Source organism: Mya arenaria, chromosome 4 (genome assembly GCF_026914265.1).
Source record: "Mya arenaria isolate MELC-2E11 chromosome 4, ASM2691426v1".
Lineage (NCBI taxonomy): Eukaryota > Metazoa > Mollusca > Bivalvia > Myida > Myidae > Mya > Mya arenaria.
The window spans coordinates 64,177,320-64,201,348 of NC_069125.1; the positions used below are offsets into that span (position 1 = coordinate 64,177,320).

The window sequence follows — 24,029 nt, forward strand, 5'->3', positions numbered from 1 at the left end:
TCGTACTCGTACTTTATGAATTGACAGAGCGTAGCAAAACTTACAAAAATACAAAATTCCTTAAAACATCGATCTCTGTTTATGGTAAAGGGAGTTAACCACTGTGTTGGGTTTGGCGTTCTCATCAAGCTTTAACTGTTGCCTGCAACCATCACAAAATGGCTGTCCCCCTATATGTTGTCAAATATTACATCCAAGAACACTCAAGATTTTCAATTTTTCTTTCTATATTGCTTCTTATTACACTTTTATTTTATAGGTAATGCATTTTGATTCATTTAATTTATCGTTACTAGTTTCAATGTTCTCTTAAATGCCTTTTGTTGGATATTATCGGATTCGGACTAATTAATTTCGGATGGAGTAGTTGCTATGTCTGCATGATTCACATTTTCATTGCTGATTTATATGATAATTAATGACATTTCGTTGGTTAGAATTGAATTTTGAATATGTGTGCTTCCTGTTCATGCTACAGGAGTAGGGTGTGTGATGATGCCACGCCCAACCCTCCCCTCATTATGAAAATTACGTACATATTAACCATATGTCTGTATCAAAATCACAAAAAATATACCTAGGTGTATAAAGAACCATGGGGAAACTGTATCTCATACTAAATAACATTCAGGAACTCCAATTTGAAGATATTATAAATATATGATTTATATTGAAATGGAAAGGGCTTGCCCCAATGTTTATCATAGACACAATTGTTCCAAACGCAAGACATTTCGCCTTAACTTGCTGAGTAACAACCAGTCTTTAAGATAATGTACAAGTTAACTGCACAGGTCTTGTAATAAAAAAATAGTCTTCGGTCACTTGCCCTGCACAGAAATTACTTGCCCTACTAATTTAACAAATTTTTAGTACAACATCAGGCTACATTGATTAAACATTAGGTAGTTAGTTTTGCAGCCACTCAAATTTACCTTTAAAGACGTGAAACTTTCATACGTCCGATTATAGTAACATGGTTCCTTGACCTAATCATCCGGCATCTTACTTGTGCCCAATTCAATGGAGACCAGATCATCTTTTACCAGCTGATAACCAATTGTCTTTTATTTAAAACATTTTAATAATTAATTTTATAGTAATGAGATATTTAACTTTTTATAGTTTATCATTAAGTTTCTTTCATTCCCTTAAAAATTATCTACAACATGCAACATACAATCATTTCAACAGTCTCCAACATGCAACATACAATCAATAAAACAGTCTCGTTTGACCATGTGCATTCGATCAAAAATGAGGTCACATTTTATATTTGACTATGTACATCTGGTGCTTGGTTGGCGGGCTTGTGCCAATGTGTTGGTAGTAACCATGTGATTTTGATAGTGATGTAAGAAGTTGTTTACAAACAGAAACCAATACATCAGTGTTGGCTATGTTTTTTACATAAAAACAACTGGAACAGCATTTTTGTCATATGAATTGTTCTATCTAAGATATTTTCTTACAGGTATATTTTATTTACCTTATTGGTATGGTCGTTTGTGCTGGGAATAATTACAGCTTATTCTGTGATCAGGTAGGAAGCTCCTAAGATAGTATTTACACTGCCATGATTTTAGAATCTGTTCATTGATAAATTTTAAACTTTTAACTTTTGATCCAGTAAAAGATTTGTAAAAGTAAAACAAATTACTTGTCATGATGAAGTTCAGAATAATCAAAAGAGTCATTGTTTACTATAACAGATAATGATGTAACAGTTTGTGATAAATTCTTTCAGCTTGATTGTGACAAAAGCTGATAGGTTATACTGTCATGCTGAGTAAAAACCAATACTGATGTCTCTTTTGAGAGCCCATGAGAAAGTTTCCGGTCTGGGGGTCAAACTTACACAATGATAACATTTTTCTTTTTCTTGCAGTAAGGACTTTATGCTGCCAAACTTGCTGCCATATTTGAAATTCATCAAGAAGTCAAAAGTATGCTTTGTGTATTATTAAATCATACAATTCAAAAATTATGATTGCTTATTACATGCATTTAAATTTAACTTGATGTTTACAGAATTTTCTGCAATGAGCTGATTGAAATTAAAAGTAAATGTGTTTGTAGATTAGATATACATGATATGGTGTCTTGGAATAAATTGCAGCTTGTGTTTATTCTAAATTATTAGTTTATAATTACAAGTAGAGAGTTTTACTTGCTGTCATATAAATAATATTTTTCGGATTAGTCTCTTAAAATTACAATTATGTTAAATGTGATTTGTATTAATTGAGGACGTAATTTACGATACTTATGCTAAATGTAATGTTTTTCTGGTTGTCATTTACCAGGATGGTGAGGGTGACGATGAGTTCACATTGCTCAAGTCTGTGTGCACAGTCTGTGGCCAGAGGCGATGTCCCCGCCACAGGTATCAAGTGTTGACAATTTTATCTCTTGATTTGTGGTTTGATGTGATAATCAGTATTTTATGTATATTTATGTAGTCCAAGTACAATTTTGGAACCAGACAGCTTAATTCAGGCATTGGTGTAGAGGTAAAAGAAACAAACAAAAATGTATTTTGATGAGCTTATTGTGTTTAGTGGATGATGGTTTACTTCAAACTGTTTTATACACCCGTCTGTGTGTATTTATTGCAGACCTGAGCTGAACATTCTTGCCTTCCAACCATGGACTGGACTGGACATTCATGAGTCTGTGGACCAGGCTTTTGAAGAGGTAAGCTCTACCTGCAACAATGTACTCAAAGATTTGTTGCCAAGTTATCATATAGATTTTGTCATTGCCTAATAAGAAAAAAATCTAATTTACATGTAGATACGTTTACAGAGTAGTTTGCCAGTTTATATTAATTTCTGTTAGCCTGATTGTAATGAAAGGCAATAGCTTATATAATCATGCTTGAGTCTGTATCCTGGGTAGGAACAAGTACTGATGGCATTAAGAAGATTGGCCCGCTGGGCATCAAACCAATGACCTTTATGTGAGCGGCAGCACCTAGTCGGGCAATATACCTAAAACCTCCTTGATGAGCAGCAACACCTATACCACAAGACCACTCTCATCCTCATTTAAAATATTAATCGCGCATCTTGAATATTTGTTTGAAAGATCAGATGAACTTGACTGCTAATTTATAAAAGCATCCATTTAGTATTGTAATGTACGGTAGTATTTTGCTTCTTTCTTGCAGTTCCTGAGTATAGTGCTGAATGAGTTTGTGTACACATGGTATAGGTTGGTACTTATGATTTTCTTACCTAACCCAAGTTTAACTATTATACTTATATCTAGTGCATGAATGCATTCCTTTGTCCAGTATAAGCTAAACATATAATGAAAATAAGCCTGATAGATATGTCGTAAAATGATATGATACTTGAAATTATAAAAAAATGGATGTACATGTATGTCTTATATTTCTTGTAATTAATTTGAGATATTTATAAATGTAAACCTTATTTGAACAAAGATGGTTGTCTTTATTGTCACAAATTACGTACCAATATGATAATGCCCTCTGCTACCATTTACAGGAAGGTAAGTCCAGATGAGGAGTTTGTGGATGAGCTGCGGACCTCCATACGGTTCCTCTTCTCTGTTCTGCTCAGGAGAGGGAAAAAGGTAGCAATGCATGCAACAGTCGTTTGTGACATTTTCATAAGAACTGTAAATTGAATTAGCTGAATAACTTCTATGATATATTTTGTAAATACAAATATCTTTTAGAATAAAGCATAATGATCTGTACATAAAAATGGAACAATTAACACCTCACCTGGTTTAAACTATTGTTTTCGTAATAGTATGAATCAAACAACAAAGTTTCTTTATAGACACAGTAATTGTTACAAATGCCACACTATTGTGCCTCTATCAGGTGGACGTTCCACGCCTGGTGACGGAGAAGTTGATGAGGGCTGGGCTGCAACACCTACATGCCTGTCTACAGGCCCGGGCTCAAGGTGGGAAGTCTTTAGTGAACTTGATCACTTTGTTTTATTTGTTCAGATTGCCATACCTTTTTGACATGAACAGTGTTTGAGGTATTTTTTGGCCTTCTTTTGACTTACATTTACATTATACACTACAATAAACGTGTATTACACAAGTATCAGATGAAATGATCATTTGATAAAGAATTTTTTTGACAACTTCATCAATAAATCTGTTTCATGTGTTTGGCAGCTAAGGAAGGGGAGGACCTTCAGGATGCCACATTAGCCTTTCTTGGCCCTAACCTTCATTATGCCATGTCATCACGCAAGGCTGAACAGGAATACATACGTAGACTCGTCGAGAAAATATTCCCATACGTGTTAAGACCTCAGGCCCTGCAGTCCAAGTATGCATGATCTGGGTTTTTTTTAATAATTGTGCTAGTTATTCATTTATACCTATAAATGTTTATCTTTCTATGAGTTCTTGGAATACTATCATGTTGTTTAGCATACACTCGAGACAAGAGAAATTACACATTTTGCAATAGACATTATATTGTCTTAATCACTGATTGATCGGGGTTGAAAATCAGAGAAAAATCATAATCGATCATCGATGATAGAAGGACAAGCTGTATTGATCAATCATTATAATATAATTTAAACTGAAAATAGTGAATTAATTGTAAAATGTATTCGTGGACATACTGATTTGATTCAAACATGATAAGTATATATTAATAATTTGATTTGCTCTTTGTATTATGTATGGTTAATCTTTTTAGATAAACTAGGAAGAGATTACTAACTACTGACAAAATAAATGTACAAAACTCTTACTAGAAAACTGTTTTTCAGGGGCCAACAACTTTTATTTTGCTATTATTACATGATTGTAGGGCTATGTGCGCATTACTGAGGGAGATCCTAGCGGCGTCTGTCATCATGCCAGCGATGGATGCTATTGCAAACCCAGTTAGTATTCTTGCAAACTGTAATTCAAAATAAATATAAAAAGTAATGAAATTTATCTGAAGGTCATACAATAACATATCATGTCCATTGCCATTAAATCTTTTAAGTTGTTTGTTTATCATACAATTAAATAGTAATCTGTTTGGTACTCTTTCAGGATATGGTGAACAATATGATCCTGATATTTTTGGATGACACCCCTGTAAGTGGTATTTTTTTCCAGTAAATATTTGTTTTATATAAATCCAGATTATACAAGCATTTCCAAGTGTGGACGACTTTTTTTAAAAACCAGCCGTTGTCAAAAACATTGTTTTGTGCGCTTTTTTCAAATATATGATATTTTAAAAGATAATAACTTTTAAAACAAATATAGCTAATTAATACTTAAATAATGTATAAAATCTGAAAACCATCTCTCTATCACATGTTATTTCAGCCTCCCCCACCCCCAGCTGTGCCCTCCCCGAAGGTCTCATTCCTGGCCAACTTCAGCAGGCAGTGCCGCTCCTTCAGTGACCCAGAACAACCACCCAAACTCAGCAAGTCTGTATGTACATAGCCAAGTGGAGAGTTGTATTCTTTATTAGTTTGGGCGAAAATATGTAATGGTCTGACTTTTAAAAATTAAAGATTCTGAGTAAGATCAATAGTGAGTAAATCGTGTATTATAGTGATATGTGCATCATAAAACAACATAAATACAGTTTGATAACATTTGAGACTTAAAGCCTAATAAGCTTGTACATATGTGTAGCTATGAATATAAGTATTGTTTATTCCAAATATCACTTCTCTTCTGAATTAGATTTACCAACCATTCTTAACCCTGTTGTTATCCGAGTCATACATGAATGTAAAATGACTTGATTCATTAAAATCAAGAACTATATAAAAAAGTATATTCAGAATGGCATATTTCCCCAAGTATTGATTGTAGCACATCATGAAATCCCTACCTGTGTGTTTTAGAGCCTGCGGTTTGTGCTTGGTGATGTGATGGACCCAGACCACCCGAAAATGCTCTACCCGTTCATGCAGTTCCTGAAGTCTGAGGCCGCCGTGAATGTCCTGCAGTTTGCACTTTCATGTGGTAAGATCTGTGTATCTTTTGCCTTCATGTACCATAGAATTTGATATTTTAATATTGTGTTCTGATTAAAGGTATTATTTAAATTCAATTTATATGTGTGTCAGGTTTGCCGCTCCATTAGTTTTAATGATTAAGCTTTCAAAAAATAGTTATAATATGTATACATTCAGAGTATACCATATACTTGTACCATATCACTGGTGTGTCAGCAGCACAAAACAAACACAAGTTCAGTGTAATGTTAGATATGACTTTCCAACAGTTTTTGATGTATACAAGAGGCATTGTGAAATGTTTACAATTCACATGTGTAGCCTCTTCCATCACTCTGGCTAAATATTTCTTGAGTTATACCCTTTACAGGGGAGAAAATATGCTGAGCCTTGGAATTATTATGCAGTCAACTGTCCATTTACTTTTATGTTCCCCTTAAACAGAGGATTTCAACAAGAAGATCCTGGACCCTGAGTTGAGCCAGCAGGACCTGGAGAAGTTGCATGCGTCTGTGCGTGAATTGTACAGGAACTACCTTGCCCCAAATGCCCCTGATAAAATCAAACTGGATGAGAGCATTGTTACAGAACTACAGGAGAGTAGGTTGCAAACATTTCTTGTATTGTTTTCTGGTGGTGGAATTATTAGTTCTGTATTGCTTCTAATATTTGTTCTGGATTGACTTGCTCATTTGATCCTTTTTCACTGGCAATGTCAGTATTGTTCTATTTAAAAAAAAAGAACATGTGCATCAAATACTATACTTTATGTATTACAGTCTAGTAAGGGTCACACATTCTAAGCTTAATATTAATTCTTTCAAGAACCTAGATTAATGCAATAACTTGATCCAGTTTCGCATTAAACTGTCAATATTAGAATGTTTCCTTCTGTTGTTTCAGTTGTGGACGGTGACCCAGAGGATGTGATCCAGCTGCGCCGCTCAACCCCCATGTTCCGGGCATATGAACATGTATATAACCTCCTCAACCATACATTCCTACCACTCTTCCATCAGAGCGAAGAGGTAAACATAACTATGGTAGATTACTGTGGCCAGATTCATTTCCGTACCTCATATAGAAGCTAGCTTATAATATCCAACTCACAAAATTACTTCCTAAGTTCCTATCACTGTGATTATTTCTAAGGGAAAATTTCCGTACAAATATTTCACTTTCTCTTTTCAAGATAACATTTTAGCCTAAAAGCCTTAATACATACATTAACAAAAAAATATAGTTACATTTGCATGGCAATACCGGTATATAAAATGACTTCATACAGGTAAGACATAGTCATATAAAAGTGCGCTAAAATTATTATTTTGTGAATATTTTAATAGTGGCCTTTGCATAAATGTCATGTAAAAGGGTGAAACTTCCACATAATTCCTACTGTTTCACCAGAGCACAGTTACTTGACATTCGTAATGGATTTTGTTAATTTTTGTTCTTAATGATATCAAACGTCTTTCCTCTGAAAGCTTAAAATAGATATATTCTAGTTTTTAGGTTAACACTTCAGTTGAATTTAATACTGATGAAGTGTCTATTGATCTTTTTGTGATACACAACACATTATATATATATATATATATATATTCTAGTACTACAAGATGATTATTGGAGACAGATTGGCCTCGCAGACATCAAAGGCTGCAACAAATACATCTTGGTATGTCTTCTTGTGATTCCCACAAAGTGATTCTGGGTATGGAGTCTACAAGAATTGCAAGATATTTATCCACGCTTGTATTTGGCTTCTCATGACCAAGTCCAATATTTCTAGGCTATTTTTTTAAGCCTACATGTTAATCTTTGTTCAAAGCTCCAGTTAAGAGGAAAAAAGAGTAAATGCTTTGCACACACATAAACATGGTAATGTCCACAATTATAAACATGGTAATGTACACAATTATAAACATGGTAATGTCCACAATTATAAACATGGTAATGTCCACAATTATAAACATGGTAATGTCCACAATTATAAACATGGTAATGTCCACAATTATAAACATGGTAATGTACACACTTATAAACATGGTAATGTCCACAATTATAAACATGGTAATGTCCACAATTATAAACATGGTAATGTACACAATTATAAACATGGTAATGTACACACTACTCCTCATTAAAAGAAAAATAATGTGCCGAACCCTTAAGAAGGATTCTTACACTCCAATTACATCGATTACTTTACCACATATATGGATAATCTTTCCTATTGGTCCTTTCATGCCTTTGTTGTTGTAAAAAAATGAATGGGAAATTTTATGTAAATATACGTTTCTTTCATCCAGTTCATTGAACGGGACATATTGTAATTTTACCTGCAGTGTATGAGCTAATGGGCAAGCAGCGTCCAGTATGATGTCAGACCATAAACTTAAGAAGCCTTTGTCCAAACATCACTGAATTTGTATGGGCATAAAAGCCATAATATTTTGGACTATTTGGATAACCAATGATATGTTTAATCAGTCAAGAGTTATTGTCCTTTAATTATAGAAATTACTTACTATACCTCATACCTGCAAGTTCAATTACCAGTGGTATTGCTTGAATCATTTGAGAGTTAATTGCTCTTTTATTTATAGAAATAACGTAAGATTGGTAATGTTTGATCATTTACCTCAAAAGCCTTTGTCCAATCATCACCAAATTTGGTCAGAATGTGAAATTTATCTTGGACAAGTTTGTTAACCAGCCATATTGCTTGAGTCCTTCAAGAGTCATCATCCTTTAATTATAGAAATTACCCAAAATCGGTCTCTTCCAATCAATCACTTTAGAATTCTTTGTCAAATCATCACTAAATTTTGTCAGAATGTTTTTAAGCAGAATATCTCAAGTCAAGTTTGATAACCACTCACTCTAGAGTTGTGAATCTTGAATAGGTGAAAACTGTACTTACAGTGTCCGTTCTCTAAATTTGGTTTGAGGTAAAACCACTTATCATCAAACTGGGTGTCCTAAATTAAAGTTTGGCATATTTTGTGAAAGTTGGCGCTTTTGTTTTATCTAAGTTGAGAAAGATTGAATTTTTCTTGGCCTTTCTTGGTTAATATTATGATATTATGGTTAATACTGTCTAACATGGGTAGAGATTTCAATTGTTTTTGCTAGCAGAATTATACACCATACTTGCACTTTCAACTTTGACTTCATTTAATTAAGCCAAAATTGGAAAGATTCGTTGTGCTGTTATTTTTCTAAATAAACCAATTATGTTTGTTTAACATTACAGGAAACAAAAGCCTGTGGGAATAGGTTCCAGAATCACCAAGGTCTTCAAACCTTCAGGTATCTCTTTGCTGTCACTTCTTACATATCTGTCCATAAAGAATTACCACTGAATTCAGTTGTAGAATAACATAAGCTGCATGTTTACTTTTTCTGTATTAAGCACCGACATGGATTATGATAGCATATTGTTATTTTAGTAGGATATGTTCTGTCGTTTTATTTTGTGGACACGGCATTTGAGTTTATAAGAAATAAAGTAAACAATTGCCTTCATTTATTTTAGTAGACAAATCTGACACTAAATCAGTATCATCACTGGATCTAGTGGACGGGGAGAACAATGATGAGGCCGACACAATCACTGTCCCTGTAAGTTTGGCAATTCTTATTATTTTGCATTTAACAGAGACCCCATTTTTATGGGTGCATATAGTCACTGCTTTGTCCATCTGTCTTTTCATCTTCTTTTAATTTCCATTCTTTTGTCACACCCTTGTCCGCAGAATAACTTAAAAACTACTAATGAGGATTGAAATGAAAAAAGGTTTATAAATGAATGGCAATGAGAGGATTTGCAGCACACATGAACCATAATTTTATCATCCTATTTAGTTTTCTCCCCTTAACCATTTTTTCATAATCGGTACTTGTCCTGGCTATGTCTTGGAAAGTGCAGAAATGAAACTTAAAAAATGGAAAGAAAGATGGTGAGAGGAAGTGCAGTGCACAAGAACCATTATCCTGCCCCACATATACTATTTAGTTATCTCCCTTCAACAAAAATTTGTTTCATGGGTGCTTGTTCAAGCCATATTTTGGAAAATAGTAAAGCCTAAAGGGATTAAAATGAATCTTGATTTGTAGATAACTTGATAATGCTGAAATCATTCACCTTCTACCAGCTCATTGTTTTACACTTTCTGCCTTTTCATAGTATAAGAGCATTTGTGGAGCATCTAGTGCCTCCAGCAATACTCCTGTTCCTCATTGGTTGGTTATGAAGACTGGTTGTGAAATGAATCATTTCAATTTTGACAAATTTACAATCAGGCACTTTTAGTATTTTAAGCCAATATTTGACAGAACGTTTTTAAGATTTTATATACCATGGCAACAATTGTATATAACACTTTTATTTGTTGTATATAACTTAGCACACTTGATGCATAGATATTCACTCTTTTGAGGTCATCATATCATCCTAGACCCCATAGCTCTGCACCATAAAGAAGCTGTTGCATATTTATGCATCAAACAATTTAAAAAAACATATTCAACATTTGGTCATTTATCAAGTGGACTTAACACTAGGGATGGAAACCGGATACCAAATCGGTATCCAGATATACGTATCAAGTATTCGAATACTATCCGGATACTCGTATCAAATTGTTTTCATAGTAAGTAAATTTCCTATTATATGTCACCCACCTTCTGTTATTTGACACAAGTGTCCACTTAATTTATAATTCGTCATATGGCAATTTCACTTTTTCATTCATTCTTTCTCAGTCTTAATAATTTATAATGTATTAATCAAAGCTAAACAACTCATTTTACATCATAAAACTCATGATGAATACCACATAAACACCTCGCGAATTTGATAGTCACTTCGGCCGAGGTTGTTGCTTGGTTACTGCCACGTGCTTTCGAGTTTGTTATTTATCAGCAGGTTTCATGTTAAATGACGCTTTGATTATTTGATTAGTCGATTGTAATTTTATTTCATTATATTGTTTGATTTAATGCAATACCTACAATTTCTGCGGTGTTTTTTGATGAAGGATATAATTGCGGAAAAGATAAGAAGACAAAAAGATGATCTGATTTTTCTTTATTTACCTGCGTGTACTTTTTTATTTATCAATAAACTAAACATGTTTACATATCGTATAAAAAAAAGAAAGAGTGGACATGGTGACGTCAAGAGTTGTCTGCCTCATGGTGGACTTTGAAGGCATAGTCGGTGGACTGCATACGGTGTGTTTTTTCATGTGATTTCTAAAATTTGAAGTTCCGCCACAATATACCAGTTTAACATTACACAGTTGACACACAACACTTTTACCATCCTCAGATTTTGTGAAATACTTCCAAAAACTTGAAGTCAATGTTGGAGGCATATTTCCGTTGTCATGATACAGGAATAACGATTAATAATTCAAAACACAATTACAAGATGCAAAATAATGGAAATTTGATTGAAAAGTGAAAAGATAAACAAATTTGTTTTTATATTTATTGTTCAGATAGCAATAATTTCTTTATGCATATTCATCAAAAATACGATTGGTCATTAATAGCTTTGATTGCACGACCCTTATCTTGTGATTGGACGATCAATTCCTGCGGATTAATGATCAATCCGTTTAATATCAACTAGTGCCAATTAGTGTCAATTAAGCACATCTGATATCATAAAACAACACTTGTCATTGTAAACAAGGTCATAGAACTTCACAGGGTGCTGCACAAGGACACAATATCACGCCTTGTACAAACACCAAATTAGCAGACGATTTGTGACACATACCCACTTCGCGACAGACACTGTTGATCACCTGAAATATTTCATCTGAAAAGTTTTATAACAATTGCTATGTCTCTGCTAAGCTATTTCATTGAAATTTTAATTCTTAACGAATATTCGAATACCCATTTTGGTATCCGAATACTTGCGTGCTATCCGGATATCCGGATACTCGGATATTCGCTTCCATCCCTACTTAACACTGATACTAAAACTCAGTCAACCTGTATACATGAGCCATACAATTAAGAGATAATTGCAGTTTTAACGTAAATCATAAAAACAAAGAGTATTTTCAACTTCTAATAGAGCAGTCTTCCACATTTTTAAAAATACTCTTTGTATGTATCACAAAATTCTGAAACTAAATATAGTTGTTAGCTCGACTATTCGAAGAATAAGGGGAGCTATACTACTCACCCAAGTATCGGCGTCGGCGTCACACCTTGGTTAAGGTTTTGCGTGCAAGCACAGATAGGTTAATATCTCAGCAACTACTTGAGGTATTGCATTGAGACTTGATACAATGGTACTCAACCAACCTACTTAATTAACCAAGTTAGATAACTCTAGTTCACATTTAATGCAAATAATTGCCCTTTATTATTCAACTTAGAAATTCTGGTTAAGGTTTTGCATGTTACCACATTTAAGTCAATATCTCAGCAAATATACCAAGTTAGATAACTGTATTTTGCCAATTATTGCCCTTTATTATTAGACTTAAAAATTCTGGTTAAAATTGTCCATGTAACCAAATTTATGTTAATATCTCAGCACATCATGTATTGCATTTAAATCTAATTTAACTTTTCAATCCTTACACTGAAAAGCGGCAGAAATGTCTCTGTGACAGCTGTTGTTTTTCTGACAATAATTGTATGTAATCTTCAAACATATCGATGGCCTCTTTTCCAAATGTCGAAGCTACAAAATCCCATGTTTTCAGTAGCAACTTTTTAGTATTTAATCTTGGTAAATTGATCACACATTTTTTTTCAAAATGCCGAAGATACAATTTTTGTAGTTACGGTACAATTTCTGAAGGTTCGGCTTTTTCATCTCTGTGAGATGTCCAATCATTGCTTGACATTTTGATCACATGATACAACACCATTTTCTCATTGGACTATTTACTCAGCATTTTGCAGTTGGATGTGTCTCGCCTTAATGATTTTAATGATACAAAAATTCCAAAACAGAAAAACAGCAGCTTCTCCATTTTGAAGTGAGGCCATCGCTATGTAAAAACAAACTACCGGTAACAGTACTTGGTGGTAACTATATGCCATTGACATTCTTTTCCAAAATAGTAACAACTTTGTCAATAAAAAAGGAAAATAATATTTGATTTGCAACAACCCTGCTTAAATCAGAGCTTATAAAATCACTACGACTATCGTTGCATTTTATACAATCATGTTTTATGAAATTTCACATACTGAGTAAATATTATTAAATTTATTTTGACTCCTTTGGGGCTAAATACATACATGCGAAAAGTGGCTTTTATCAATACACTGAAAACAATATTGGAAATCAACACTTCATACTTTATCTTTCCACTATTTCTTCACATATTCAGTCTGCAAGTTCGCTAGAGGGCGGGGAGAATGAGGTGACAGACCTGGATCTTGCCATGGAGACATTCCAGCCCCACGACCTCTCCACCTGGCGGGTCACAATCCCCCGCCTCGGCAACAGACCCGACCCAGAAAACAACAAGAAGAGCTTTTTTGTGTTCATTGTAGATGTCCGGAGGGTGGATGTGCCGGATGGTAAATGTTGTTGGACAATCCGTTGTACAATTTGTTTAAGATACATGTATAGAGCATAAAGGTTCTAAATGACATTAATCACAGAAACAGAGAACAATTCCTCCTTCTCCCTTTGAATTCTGTATAAATTTATACATTTATCAATTGTACTTGTAATTTTTGCTTGATAAAAAGGAAAAAAAATATATCTTAAATTGTTGACAAAATTAATGATCTCATATGTGCTCTTCCCAAAATAAACACATTATTGCAAATTCTCACATCCTAACTGCTCTTGAACATCCATGGTCACATTGGTGATTTACAGCATTTCTAAAACGAGTTGAGACAAACGTTTCAACTGTATTTGTTTTATTAAAATATGTGTATTTATGAGAATATCATTGATGCCGTAAATCATATTGTTAGCATAAACAATGTTCAAAGCAATCTGCCCTAGATCTGATAATAGACATGTGTGCAATATTTATTTTCAGAGGGGAGAGCCATGTGGGTTGTGGCGAGAAGATACCACGAGTTCTACATTCTGGAACAGAAACTGAAAGAGTTCCATGGTAATCACTTTTACATTGAAACAATGTGACCTTGAATATATATAATCAGATCTTGTCATCCATGATTGTGCACATGGGATGCTTGCAGCTTCTTGATTTTTTTACATAAATTCAAAACAAGCTCAGGCTAGCAATTACGATGCTTTATAGGCAATTATTATTCATTAAAGTATACTCTGAAGTTTAGACATGCCTTGTTATTATTCAGGTGAGTTGGAGAAGTGCAGCCTGCCAGAGAAGAAAATGTTTGGAACAAAAAACCAGGACTTCATAGATGGAAAAAGGGAACCATTTGAACAGTACCTACAGGTAAGAGAAAAATTGCACGATCTTGTGATATGTGACTTCAGTAGCATTCCTTTGTTAACAGCCTCAATAAAGTGGACCTTATTGGAATTGATAGAACGTTTGATTTATGCAAAACATTTCATCTTTGATCAAGAAATATTCAGTCTGATGCCAATGGCTTAAAATTAAATTCATTAACATTCTGATTTCTCTGTTTACTTCTTTTTCTTTGCAAGCGCTTGTGTACCTAAGACATATTATAACTAAAGCTGTCACTCTTACCTCTACCCTCAGCGACTGTTGACCCTGCCTCACCTGAAAGGCAGCCAGCTTCTCTACAACTTCCTCACATCAGAGAAGCCTTTTGAGTTTGGACTGGACATTAACATTGGTAGGATTGCATGTATACTTAAAGTTATTGCCATTCAGTCATTTTCTTAGAGCTGTTATTCTTTTAATATCTTAATTGGATTATTACCGGTAGCTTGATGTTGAACTGTTCAAGATTATTTGCGGATAGAGTTGCACATGTTATGTGTTTCTCCATACCCTTAGTTTTTGTGCTTTTATGTTTTAGGTCGAGCTTTGAACAAAATTCCCAGGAAACTTGTAAAAGAGGTAATGGTACTGATTCTGAGACGACTGACATATTTAGTTGTATTTTATAGTTTATATATTTTGAATGTCTTTGTGATAAGATAATTATTCTGAATTTGCCTATATATACTATTCATATTTCATTATACCCATACAGAGTACACATTGATACAAGTTATACTGTCTTGAATAATTGTAATTGAAAGGAGTATTTTTCATCTTTAGAAAGGGCAACATTTGGATTCTTTCCTGCACAACTTTGAAAAGAGTATTGAACCATCTAAACCATTGCCATGGTAAGAGAGAAATATTGTCCACACATAAGTGAACATTCACTACATTACTGTAGACACAGGATCCACATATGGAAACTGAACACAAATCAGATTACATCTTTAGAACAATAAACAACAACATAGTATATAATCTATGCATTGAAAATAATAAGTAAAAATGTAATCACCCATGGATGTGATTATTATGTCTCCCCCTCTCTGGGGGAGACATATTGTTTTTGCCCTGTCCGTCAGTCCGGTAGTCCGGTAGTCCGTCAGTCCGTCAGTCCGTCAGTCCGTCAGTCCGTCAGTCCGTCCGTACGTCACACTTCGTTTCCGATCGATAACTGGAAAACCGCATGACCTAGGATCACCAAACTTGGTAGGGAGGTTGGTCATGAGGTGTAGAAGATCCCTATTGTTTTTGGGGTCACTAGGTCAAAGGTCAAGGTCGCGGCGACCCCCAATGTAAAAAACATTTCCGCTCAATATCTTGACAATGGTTTGACCTAGGTTCACCAAACTTGGTAGGGAGGTTGGTCGTGAGGTGTAGAGGATCCCTATTGTTTTTGGGGTCACTAGGTCAAAGGTCAAGGTCGCGGCGACCCCCAATGTAAAAAACATTTCCGCTCAATTTCTTGAGAATGGTTTGACCTAGGTTCACCAAACTTGGTAGGGAGGTTGGTCGTGAGGTGTAGAGGATCCCTATTGTTTTTGGGGTCACTAGGTCAAAGGTCAAGGTCGCGGCGACCCCCAATGTAAAAAACATTTCCGCTCAATATCTTGAGAATGGTTTGACCTAGGTTCACCAAACTTGGTAAGGAGGTTGGTCGCGAGGTGTAGAGGATCCCTATTGTTTTTGGGGTCACTAGGTCAAAGGTCAAGGTCGCGGCGACCCCCAATGTAAAAAACATTTCCGCTCAATATCTTGAGAATGGTTTGACCTAGGTTCACCAAACTTGGTAGGGAGGTTGGTCGTGAGGTGTAGAGGATCCCTATTGTTTTTGGGGTCACTAGGTCAAAGGTCAAGGTCGCGGCGACCCCCAATGTAAAAAACATTTCCGCTCAATATCTTGAGAATGGTTTGACCTAGGTTCACCAAACTTGGTAGGGAGGTTGGTCGTGAGGTGTAGAGGATCCCTATTGTTTTTGGGGTCACTAGGTCAAAGGTCAAGGTCGCGGCGACCCCCAATATAAAAAACATTTCTGCTCAAAATCTTGAGAACGGTTTGACCTAGGTTCACCAAACTTGGTAGGGAGGTTGGTCATGAGGTGTAGAAGATCCCTATTGTTTTTGGGGTCACTAGGTCAAAGGTCAAGGTCGCGGCGACCCCCAATGTAAAAAACATTTCCGCTCAATATCTTGAGAATGGTTTGACCTAGGTTCACCAAACTTGGTAGGGAGGTTGATCATGAGGTTTAGAAAACTCCTATATTTTGGGGGGTCACAAGGTCAAAGGTCAACGTCGCTGTGACCTCTAATGTAAAAAAATATTTCCGTGCAATATCAGGAGAATGCTTTGATCTAGGTTCACCAAACTTTGAAGTGAGGTTGGTCATGATGTCTAGTTGATTTTGCAATCAGTTGGTCAAAGGTCAAGGTCACTGACCTTGAGGTGAAGAACCGGTTTCTGCTCAATAACTCAAGAACGTTTACACCCAGGAACTTCATACTTGGTATGCCAGTTAGTCATGACTAGTTGATGGCCCCTATTGATTTTGGGATCCATCATTGATTATTTCTCACCTACGACCACACAATGGGGGAGACATGCGCTTTTTCGAAAAAGCAATCTCTAGTTGTTTATTGACTATTAACCTTCATGGGTTTCTCCACAGTAAAATGGAGCGCAGGGATTCGTCAGCCTCACTGCTGTCAACCTCCAGTTTAAAGGTACAGTATGTCTTTATTCACACACTCTTCAAGTATGTATTATTTCCGTGAATATTGACAGAGAAACGCTTCACTGATGGTTATCAAATGAGTAAAATTGTTAGAAGAAAACTAAATATGAGTGACAGATTTACGATTCTATTACGGTACATATTTTAGTATTTGCCAAATGTCATTGAAGAAAGATTTGCATTAAAATACATAAATGAAGAAACCAAGTCCATGCTGTTAAATTTCTATGTTTATCATCTAGACACACCTTGGTTTTCAGGTATTCAAAGAAAAACAAACTTTTTCTTCATTGGAAAAAATTGTGTCATGCAATGCATTTTGACGTTGGATGTTGTTGTATTTTAAAATCATATTTAACATCCTAATACTCTAACTATATAAAAGTAAGTGTTTTTTTGGTAGCTAGGTGTTAAAATAAGTGTTGATGATGAATAAACATCTAACAGTGCGGCATAACAAAACCTTGGGTTGTTAAATGTCTTACCATGTTATTCAATAGTTGTCCCAGACGATATATGAGAACAATGCGAGTGGGCTGGAACAGCGTGACAGAGTACAGGGAGACCTGCTGACGGAGAGGAGAAACGTTGAGGGGGTCTATGATACAATCATCTATATAGGTATAGTGTTAATGTCCTCATCCTGTGCTGCAATCACCACTCTTATGATTGTACGGAGTATAAATTGGTCCATTGCTATAATAGCAATGTCCAATTTTAGAGAAAGTAGCCACATGATTATCAATGTCTGTTGTTCTTGTTGTTTTAAAAGTTGAGGTACTAGAACCATTTATTATATTTATATAAAACTTTGGATGTGTACATGTGTTACCATTGCAATGTATACAATACATGTAACTGTTGAGATATACCCTTAGTTAACTGAAAACTGAAACTGAAGTAGAGAAATGGACAAGCGTGTAAAATTCTTATTATATACTTGTGACAGTTATGATGTTGTAATCCAAAATTACTTGTAAGTTCTTTAATTGTAAGTTCTTTCTCATGAAGGGATGCCACTGTATAATCAACAGTAGGTTTGGAATAACCACATAGCTTTGTGTCTTTTCCACAGCCCGGTATGTGTTTGAGGTGCCGGTATGGCTACACCACTGCCTGTACACTGCCCGAATGTTCATGAAGGAGACGCTGGAGGGATATCTAGACTGGTACATTGAACACAAGGTCGCCATGGTTACCCAGGAACACAGGCTTGTCAGCCTCATACACCTGCTCAGAGGTAGGTGCATGGTGATTACAGTGTAGCTCTCACCTGGGACAACATGTGAAGTACTCTTATTCAGTTCAGTTCTTTTTACAAATAATTACTATGTACCTTTAAATTCAATTTGTTTAAATGCATTTTGTTGGTCTATCATGATAGCAGTCGCATTTTGGTTACAGTAAAAGAAATATGTTGATGTTTTATTCCACTGTAAAACATGAAAGCACTAAAAAGCATTGTGCCGAGTGAAGAGGGAGCATATTATGATGTCACTTTTTGTTTATCTTATACGTTACTACTGAGCAAAATCTAGTGCAAGATTGTTTTCGATGATTTTGGTGTGTTATCTTGTTTCTTTGTCCATTAAAACATAACTCCAGACTGTGTTTTATTGGAATACAAACACACTTACACCTCTATCATTTCAGTTTCAAAACTTCAGATGTTGGAGAGAAACATATATCAAATTATTTCTTTAATTACATCTACATTTGTACCGGTATGTAATATGTCTGGTAAATTTATACTTACCTGTAAACACCACTGAGTTATGACTATGATGTTGTTGTTTTTCAGATGTGCTGTTTTTTGACACTGATCCACCTAGGTAAGTATGTTAGCCTAGTCTTCTTGCTTGATATAGTATGTTTTTTAATAGTGTTTTAGCCAGGAATTAAAAAGGGCAGGGTGGGCCAAAAAAAGGGCAGGGTGGGCTAAAATAGGGGCATGGTGCTTTCTTAAATGGGAAAACAATGCGCACAATATTAGCTTTGCATTGTTGTAAAACGATCATGTACCTTATCAAAGCACATGCATGTTCATGCACACATTGTAGTAATATCCCTACTGAATACTCTTAATTCTTTTTTCTTGTTCATTTTCACTTCAGACACTTTCTTTACCATCTCGGGTTGTTGTCACCAGAGCTCTCACAAGGCTGATTTTTTGGGGAAGTCACTTCTCCCACCAGTCAAATTAGGGAGAAGTGGGGAGACGAGATACTTATCTTTAAACCTGAGATAAATATTGTACCATGCCACAAAACTTTAAATTCACATTTACTTTGATTGCTTTTACTAGATGGAATGTTAAAAAAAGTGTTCTTGTTTAGCCTATCAAAAGTGTACTTGTCTATAGTTTCCTTTTTGCAATGTAAAGTTTACCTCCAAAAAAGTGTATAAAAAAAACAAAGACAGTTAAAAAAAAATACCATTACAAAAAATCAGAATGGCCTTATATATGAGCTGTTAAAAACATTTAAGTGCAGGGGGCGAATCTTGTTTTGGTACGATCAGGATAGGGTACGAATGTCACATTCAGCTTTGCTGTTGTTTACTTGTCTTTGGTTAAATAAATTTTAATATGCTGACATTTTAAAACAAAATGACATTTAAAATCTCTATCCTTCATGAAAAACTCACTAATACTTAATAATAGAACTAGAAAATCGAAAAATAAACTCCGAAAAATGTTATGACAAAATGGCGGTGACTCGCCGAATCTTCTACTTTTAAACATCGTACAAATGAGGAAAATACTGTAAGTAAAAGCTATATAAACCAAATAAAAAAGTTTTGAGATATCAAAACAAATTTTCATTACGAACATTCAACACAAAAACTATCAAATATTGGTCATGAAGTCAAGTATTTGATTTTCTTAGGCTAATAGCGCCACCGTCTGTTTTTCAATGACCGTCTGCTTCAAACGAAACACTGTTCTAAAAAGTGTGCCTTGTTTTTACACTGCAAGTATCAATTGTTTACTAATACTTGACAGCATTTTTCATCCTTTCTTCGCGTTTTCTATCGCAATTTAACAAACTTTTAATCATTTGACCAGTGTCTTCTCTGATTGGTTAAAATGGGACGTTTCAATAATTGGATGATAGACGACCCAATTGTGTGATTAGGAGATTACCGATTATAAATTGCTAAATTAATTAAATTTGTAACAACATCGGCATCAAAGATCGACATTTAGAGGTATAACTTCGATGTCTCAGACAAGGAATAATGTGTCATAATGAACATCAATTAGCACCCTGATTATAAGCGCGAACTACCGTTAATCAGACCCGCGGTGATGACGGTCATGTGCCTTAGAACGCACTGATCTGTGACAGATTAGGAAACGGCGACATTGACCAATGAAATAGTTTTAGGGCGTAACTTTATGATAAACAACGATCTGAATGGCCAGAAGGGCGCAAGGGGGCGGGAAAAATATGACAGGGCGTGTAAAAAGGGGCAACGGGGCGGGGTCAAAAAAGGGCAGGGCGGGCCGCCCTTCCATTCCGCTTTAGCTAAAACACATTGTAAGTCAGAAACATTTGAGGATATTTTCAGATTTAATGGTTATATTTGAAATATTTTCACACACTTTTTTTCCTTTAATATACAGGATACCTAATAACAGTTCTCATTCCAATGTTGCTTGTTATTTCAGGACAGATGATGAGAAGAGACAGAGATACGATGAGGTTGTTCAAGGATGTCTCGATTTTCTGCCAAGTGAGTTACTATATTTCATTGCAAGATACGCCATTACTATTATGAAATTTTATATTAAATATGTTTTATGGTCAATCAATCTTTAGATTTAAAAAATCACAGTGCAGAGCATATATTAAGTAATTTCATGCATAATCAAAGGAGTAAAGCAATATGTTACAAAATAAATTATGCTCATCTTTGAGCAGTAAGACTTATACACTTTTTCAGATTGATAGTCGAATTTGGCTGAAGGATTTTCAATTTTTACTCTTGAACATCATAGACATATATATTACATTTGCAGAAACTGTATAGGCCTTGATCTGATTTACTGGATGTTATTTATCATCTGTATGGGGGATCTGTGGGAGCCTATATGTGTGTTTTACCATGAAGATGTGAGTTATATTTTGGATGTTTTGTAGAGGGCGCTGTGTTGGCGATGGGGGAGGAGAAACACCGGGCCGGCTCCCTGACTGTAGTCCACTGTCTACAGCAGCCCAAACTCAACAAACAGGTACCAAAGGCACCAATGATAAGATGCAATGAATTGTAATAATTGGCGAGATTTACTCCTTTTTGAAAAAAAGTTGGTATTGTAGATTTATTTGTCTAATGATTGGTCAGATTCAATGATTGGTCAGATTCAATGATTGGTCAGATTCTTAAACATGAAATTTTATCAAATTGAATAAAGTTTACAATACTAATGTACATTCCATTTCATTTACAGTTAAGTTATGTCTTCCTGGACATCCTGATGACAGAGCTGTTTCCCGAGATAACAAACAATAAGCCAATCAGCGTATGATATCCTGTCATTTATTATGAGGAGCAGGAGTGCAGTGATGTCATGAAATCATTAGATTTTAGAAAGAACATTCCAGCTTGATCTCATTATAAATACGCATATTAATATGTATTTTTATTAGCTGTGCAATATTTCTATGTATTTCAAACATTATTTGCGTTTTGACAATAATCAACAAGATAATCTAAATGCACTAGTGGAAACGAAATATTCATCTTTTACCTCTTCTGTTTTTTTTAAGAAAAAAAAATAAGTGGTATTGTCATAGACTTGGTGCCATCGTCTTTGTTATGCAAAAACTTAAATCTTGGACATAACTAATAATCATGTTGCCAGAAACAATACATACTTGTACTTACATATCGAGGCTGTGGCCCTGACTTTTTAAAAAATGTTGAGTTATGTCTTTAGTTTTTGACTGAAAAAAACAACAAAAACAGACCGACATGTGCATCAGCTCTGCACCACTCTTGTTATTTAAAAGATGATTATGTGATGTAATTACATATACGGTATTACATTCTGATAGATTTGGTTACTAAGTTATATATATATGCTTGTATGCTTTCATTATGACAATAATGTTATAATTAATCTGTTTATTAATGAGTTGCCTGTGATAGATTTTCATACTTAAATGTCTTAGAAGTTTTTTTAATAGCAGTCAACACAAAGTTGCACTACTTTCTAAACATTCTAAATGTGGTGGTTTGTTTCATATCACTGTCTAAAATATCTAATTGACACTTTTTATTGGATTATAGGAGATTACATGTTGTAATTGAGTTTTTGTCTGTTATACGAATTCAAGACAACATCTTTATATTAAATTTTACAAACTGCTTTGTGTTTTTGTGAACTCTAAAAAATAAATTCACTTTAAATGGCAAAATGAGAGCCTTTCAGACATAATGCTCTTCCATGCTAGTGCAACACAGAGTAACATGAAGTTGAACAATACATGAACCTGTGACACACCACTTCAGCATGGTGAACTTCCATGCAAGTTTTTTGAAAATTCTACTATGCTTGGTAAAGATACAGCCCGGATAAGTCACAGTCCAGACCAGAACTATCAACAGTACTTATCTTGACATTTAACATCGTGTGACCTGACATTTTTGAGGTACAAATCTTTGTCTTGTGTGAGACATGCCATCTGGTCATGGTGAATCTTCCAACGCAATTATTTTGCAAGCCTGACCTTGAACTTCATACACAGATCAATCATATTTAGAAGAGCAGTGCCCTTTGGTCTCTTTCATTCTTAATTTTTTGTCCAGAGCAGTCATAAAGGTATTGATATTAAACTTCATATTCAGATAGATCTTAACAAGAAGTTCACATGAACTGCAACTCTGGATTTTTTTTAATCATGTGGGTTTTTGTTTGTTTTGATCATTCGTGTCAAATTCCTTAAATATGATCATTCCTTAAAATTTTAAAAAAACACAAGAGGGCAGTGCCAACTGTCACAAAATAAGCTGGTCTTAATTTTAGGACATTAATTCGTTGACAAGTGGTTGTATGTTAAGCCAAATTAAGAGAGCGGACATTGTAAATACAGCTTTTGTCAATTCAATATATCAAACCTGACTGAAATATTCTGCCTATACACATTCTGACCTGATTTGGTGATGACTGGACAATGGTTTCTGTAAGTTATTGATCGGACATGACAGATTTTAGGTTAATTTCTATGATGAAGGGCAATAACGCCGAGTGACTAATGATATGGTTGGTTAATTAACTTGTACAAGATATTACTCCCATACACATTCTGACCAAATTTGGTGATGATTTTGACAAAGGCTTCATTAGCTCTTGATTGGACAAAATCAATTTTAGGTGGTGTATAATTGAATTCTTAAGTATTTGTTTTATTTAAACAATGAAATGACTCGAGCAATATGGCTCTGCTGGTTATCATTCTTGTCCCAAGATACAATGCCCAAACACATTCTGACCTAAACTGGTTATGATTGGACAAAGGCTTCTCTAGTTATTGATCAGACAAGACCGCTCTTTATGTTATGATTGGACAAAGGCTTCTCTAGTTATTGATCAGACAAGACCTCTCTTTATGTCTCCCCCATTCATGGGGAGACATTTTGTTTTTGCCCTGTCCGTCAGTCAGTCCATTAGTCCGTCAGTCAGTCTGTACATCACACTTCGTTTCCGCTCAATAACTATAGAACGCTTAGACCCAGGAACCTTACACTTGGTATGCTAGTTGGTCATGACTAGTATGGTCAAGGTCACCATGACCTTGAGGGCAAGGTCACCATGACCTTGAGGTGGAGAAACAGTTTCCGCTCAATAAGTAGAG

The 24,029-nt window shown here is 35.0% G+C and overlaps 1 protein-coding gene across 1 annotated transcript; it reads left to right on the forward strand.

The window, feature by feature from the left end:
* Positions 1-148: 148 nt before the first annotated feature.
* LOC128231583 (sorting nexin-14-like) lies at positions 149-22,542 on the forward strand. Its single transcript, XM_052944596.1, has 31 exons — positions 149-259; positions 1,475-1,543; positions 1,889-1,946; positions 2,307-2,386; positions 2,619-2,697; positions 3,173-3,216; positions 3,516-3,603; positions 3,860-3,944; positions 4,168-4,324; positions 4,820-4,895; positions 5,053-5,097; positions 5,335-5,445; positions 5,868-5,988; positions 6,426-6,581; positions 6,885-7,009; positions 7,592-7,659; positions 9,241-9,296; positions 9,523-9,608; positions 13,358-13,550; positions 14,027-14,104; positions 14,313-14,413; positions 14,687-14,783; positions 14,970-15,010; positions 15,215-15,285; positions 17,104-17,158; positions 17,670-17,790; positions 18,245-18,409; positions 18,971-19,001; positions 20,843-20,907; positions 21,315-21,406; positions 21,623-22,542. Exons 1-31 carry the CDS (start codon positions 159-161, stop codon positions 21,698-21,700), a joined length of 2,793 nt encoding a protein of 930 aa, XP_052800556.1. The 5' UTR covers positions 149-158; the 3' UTR covers positions 21,701-22,542.
* The last annotated feature ends 1,487 nt before the right edge of the window (positions 22,543-24,029 follow it).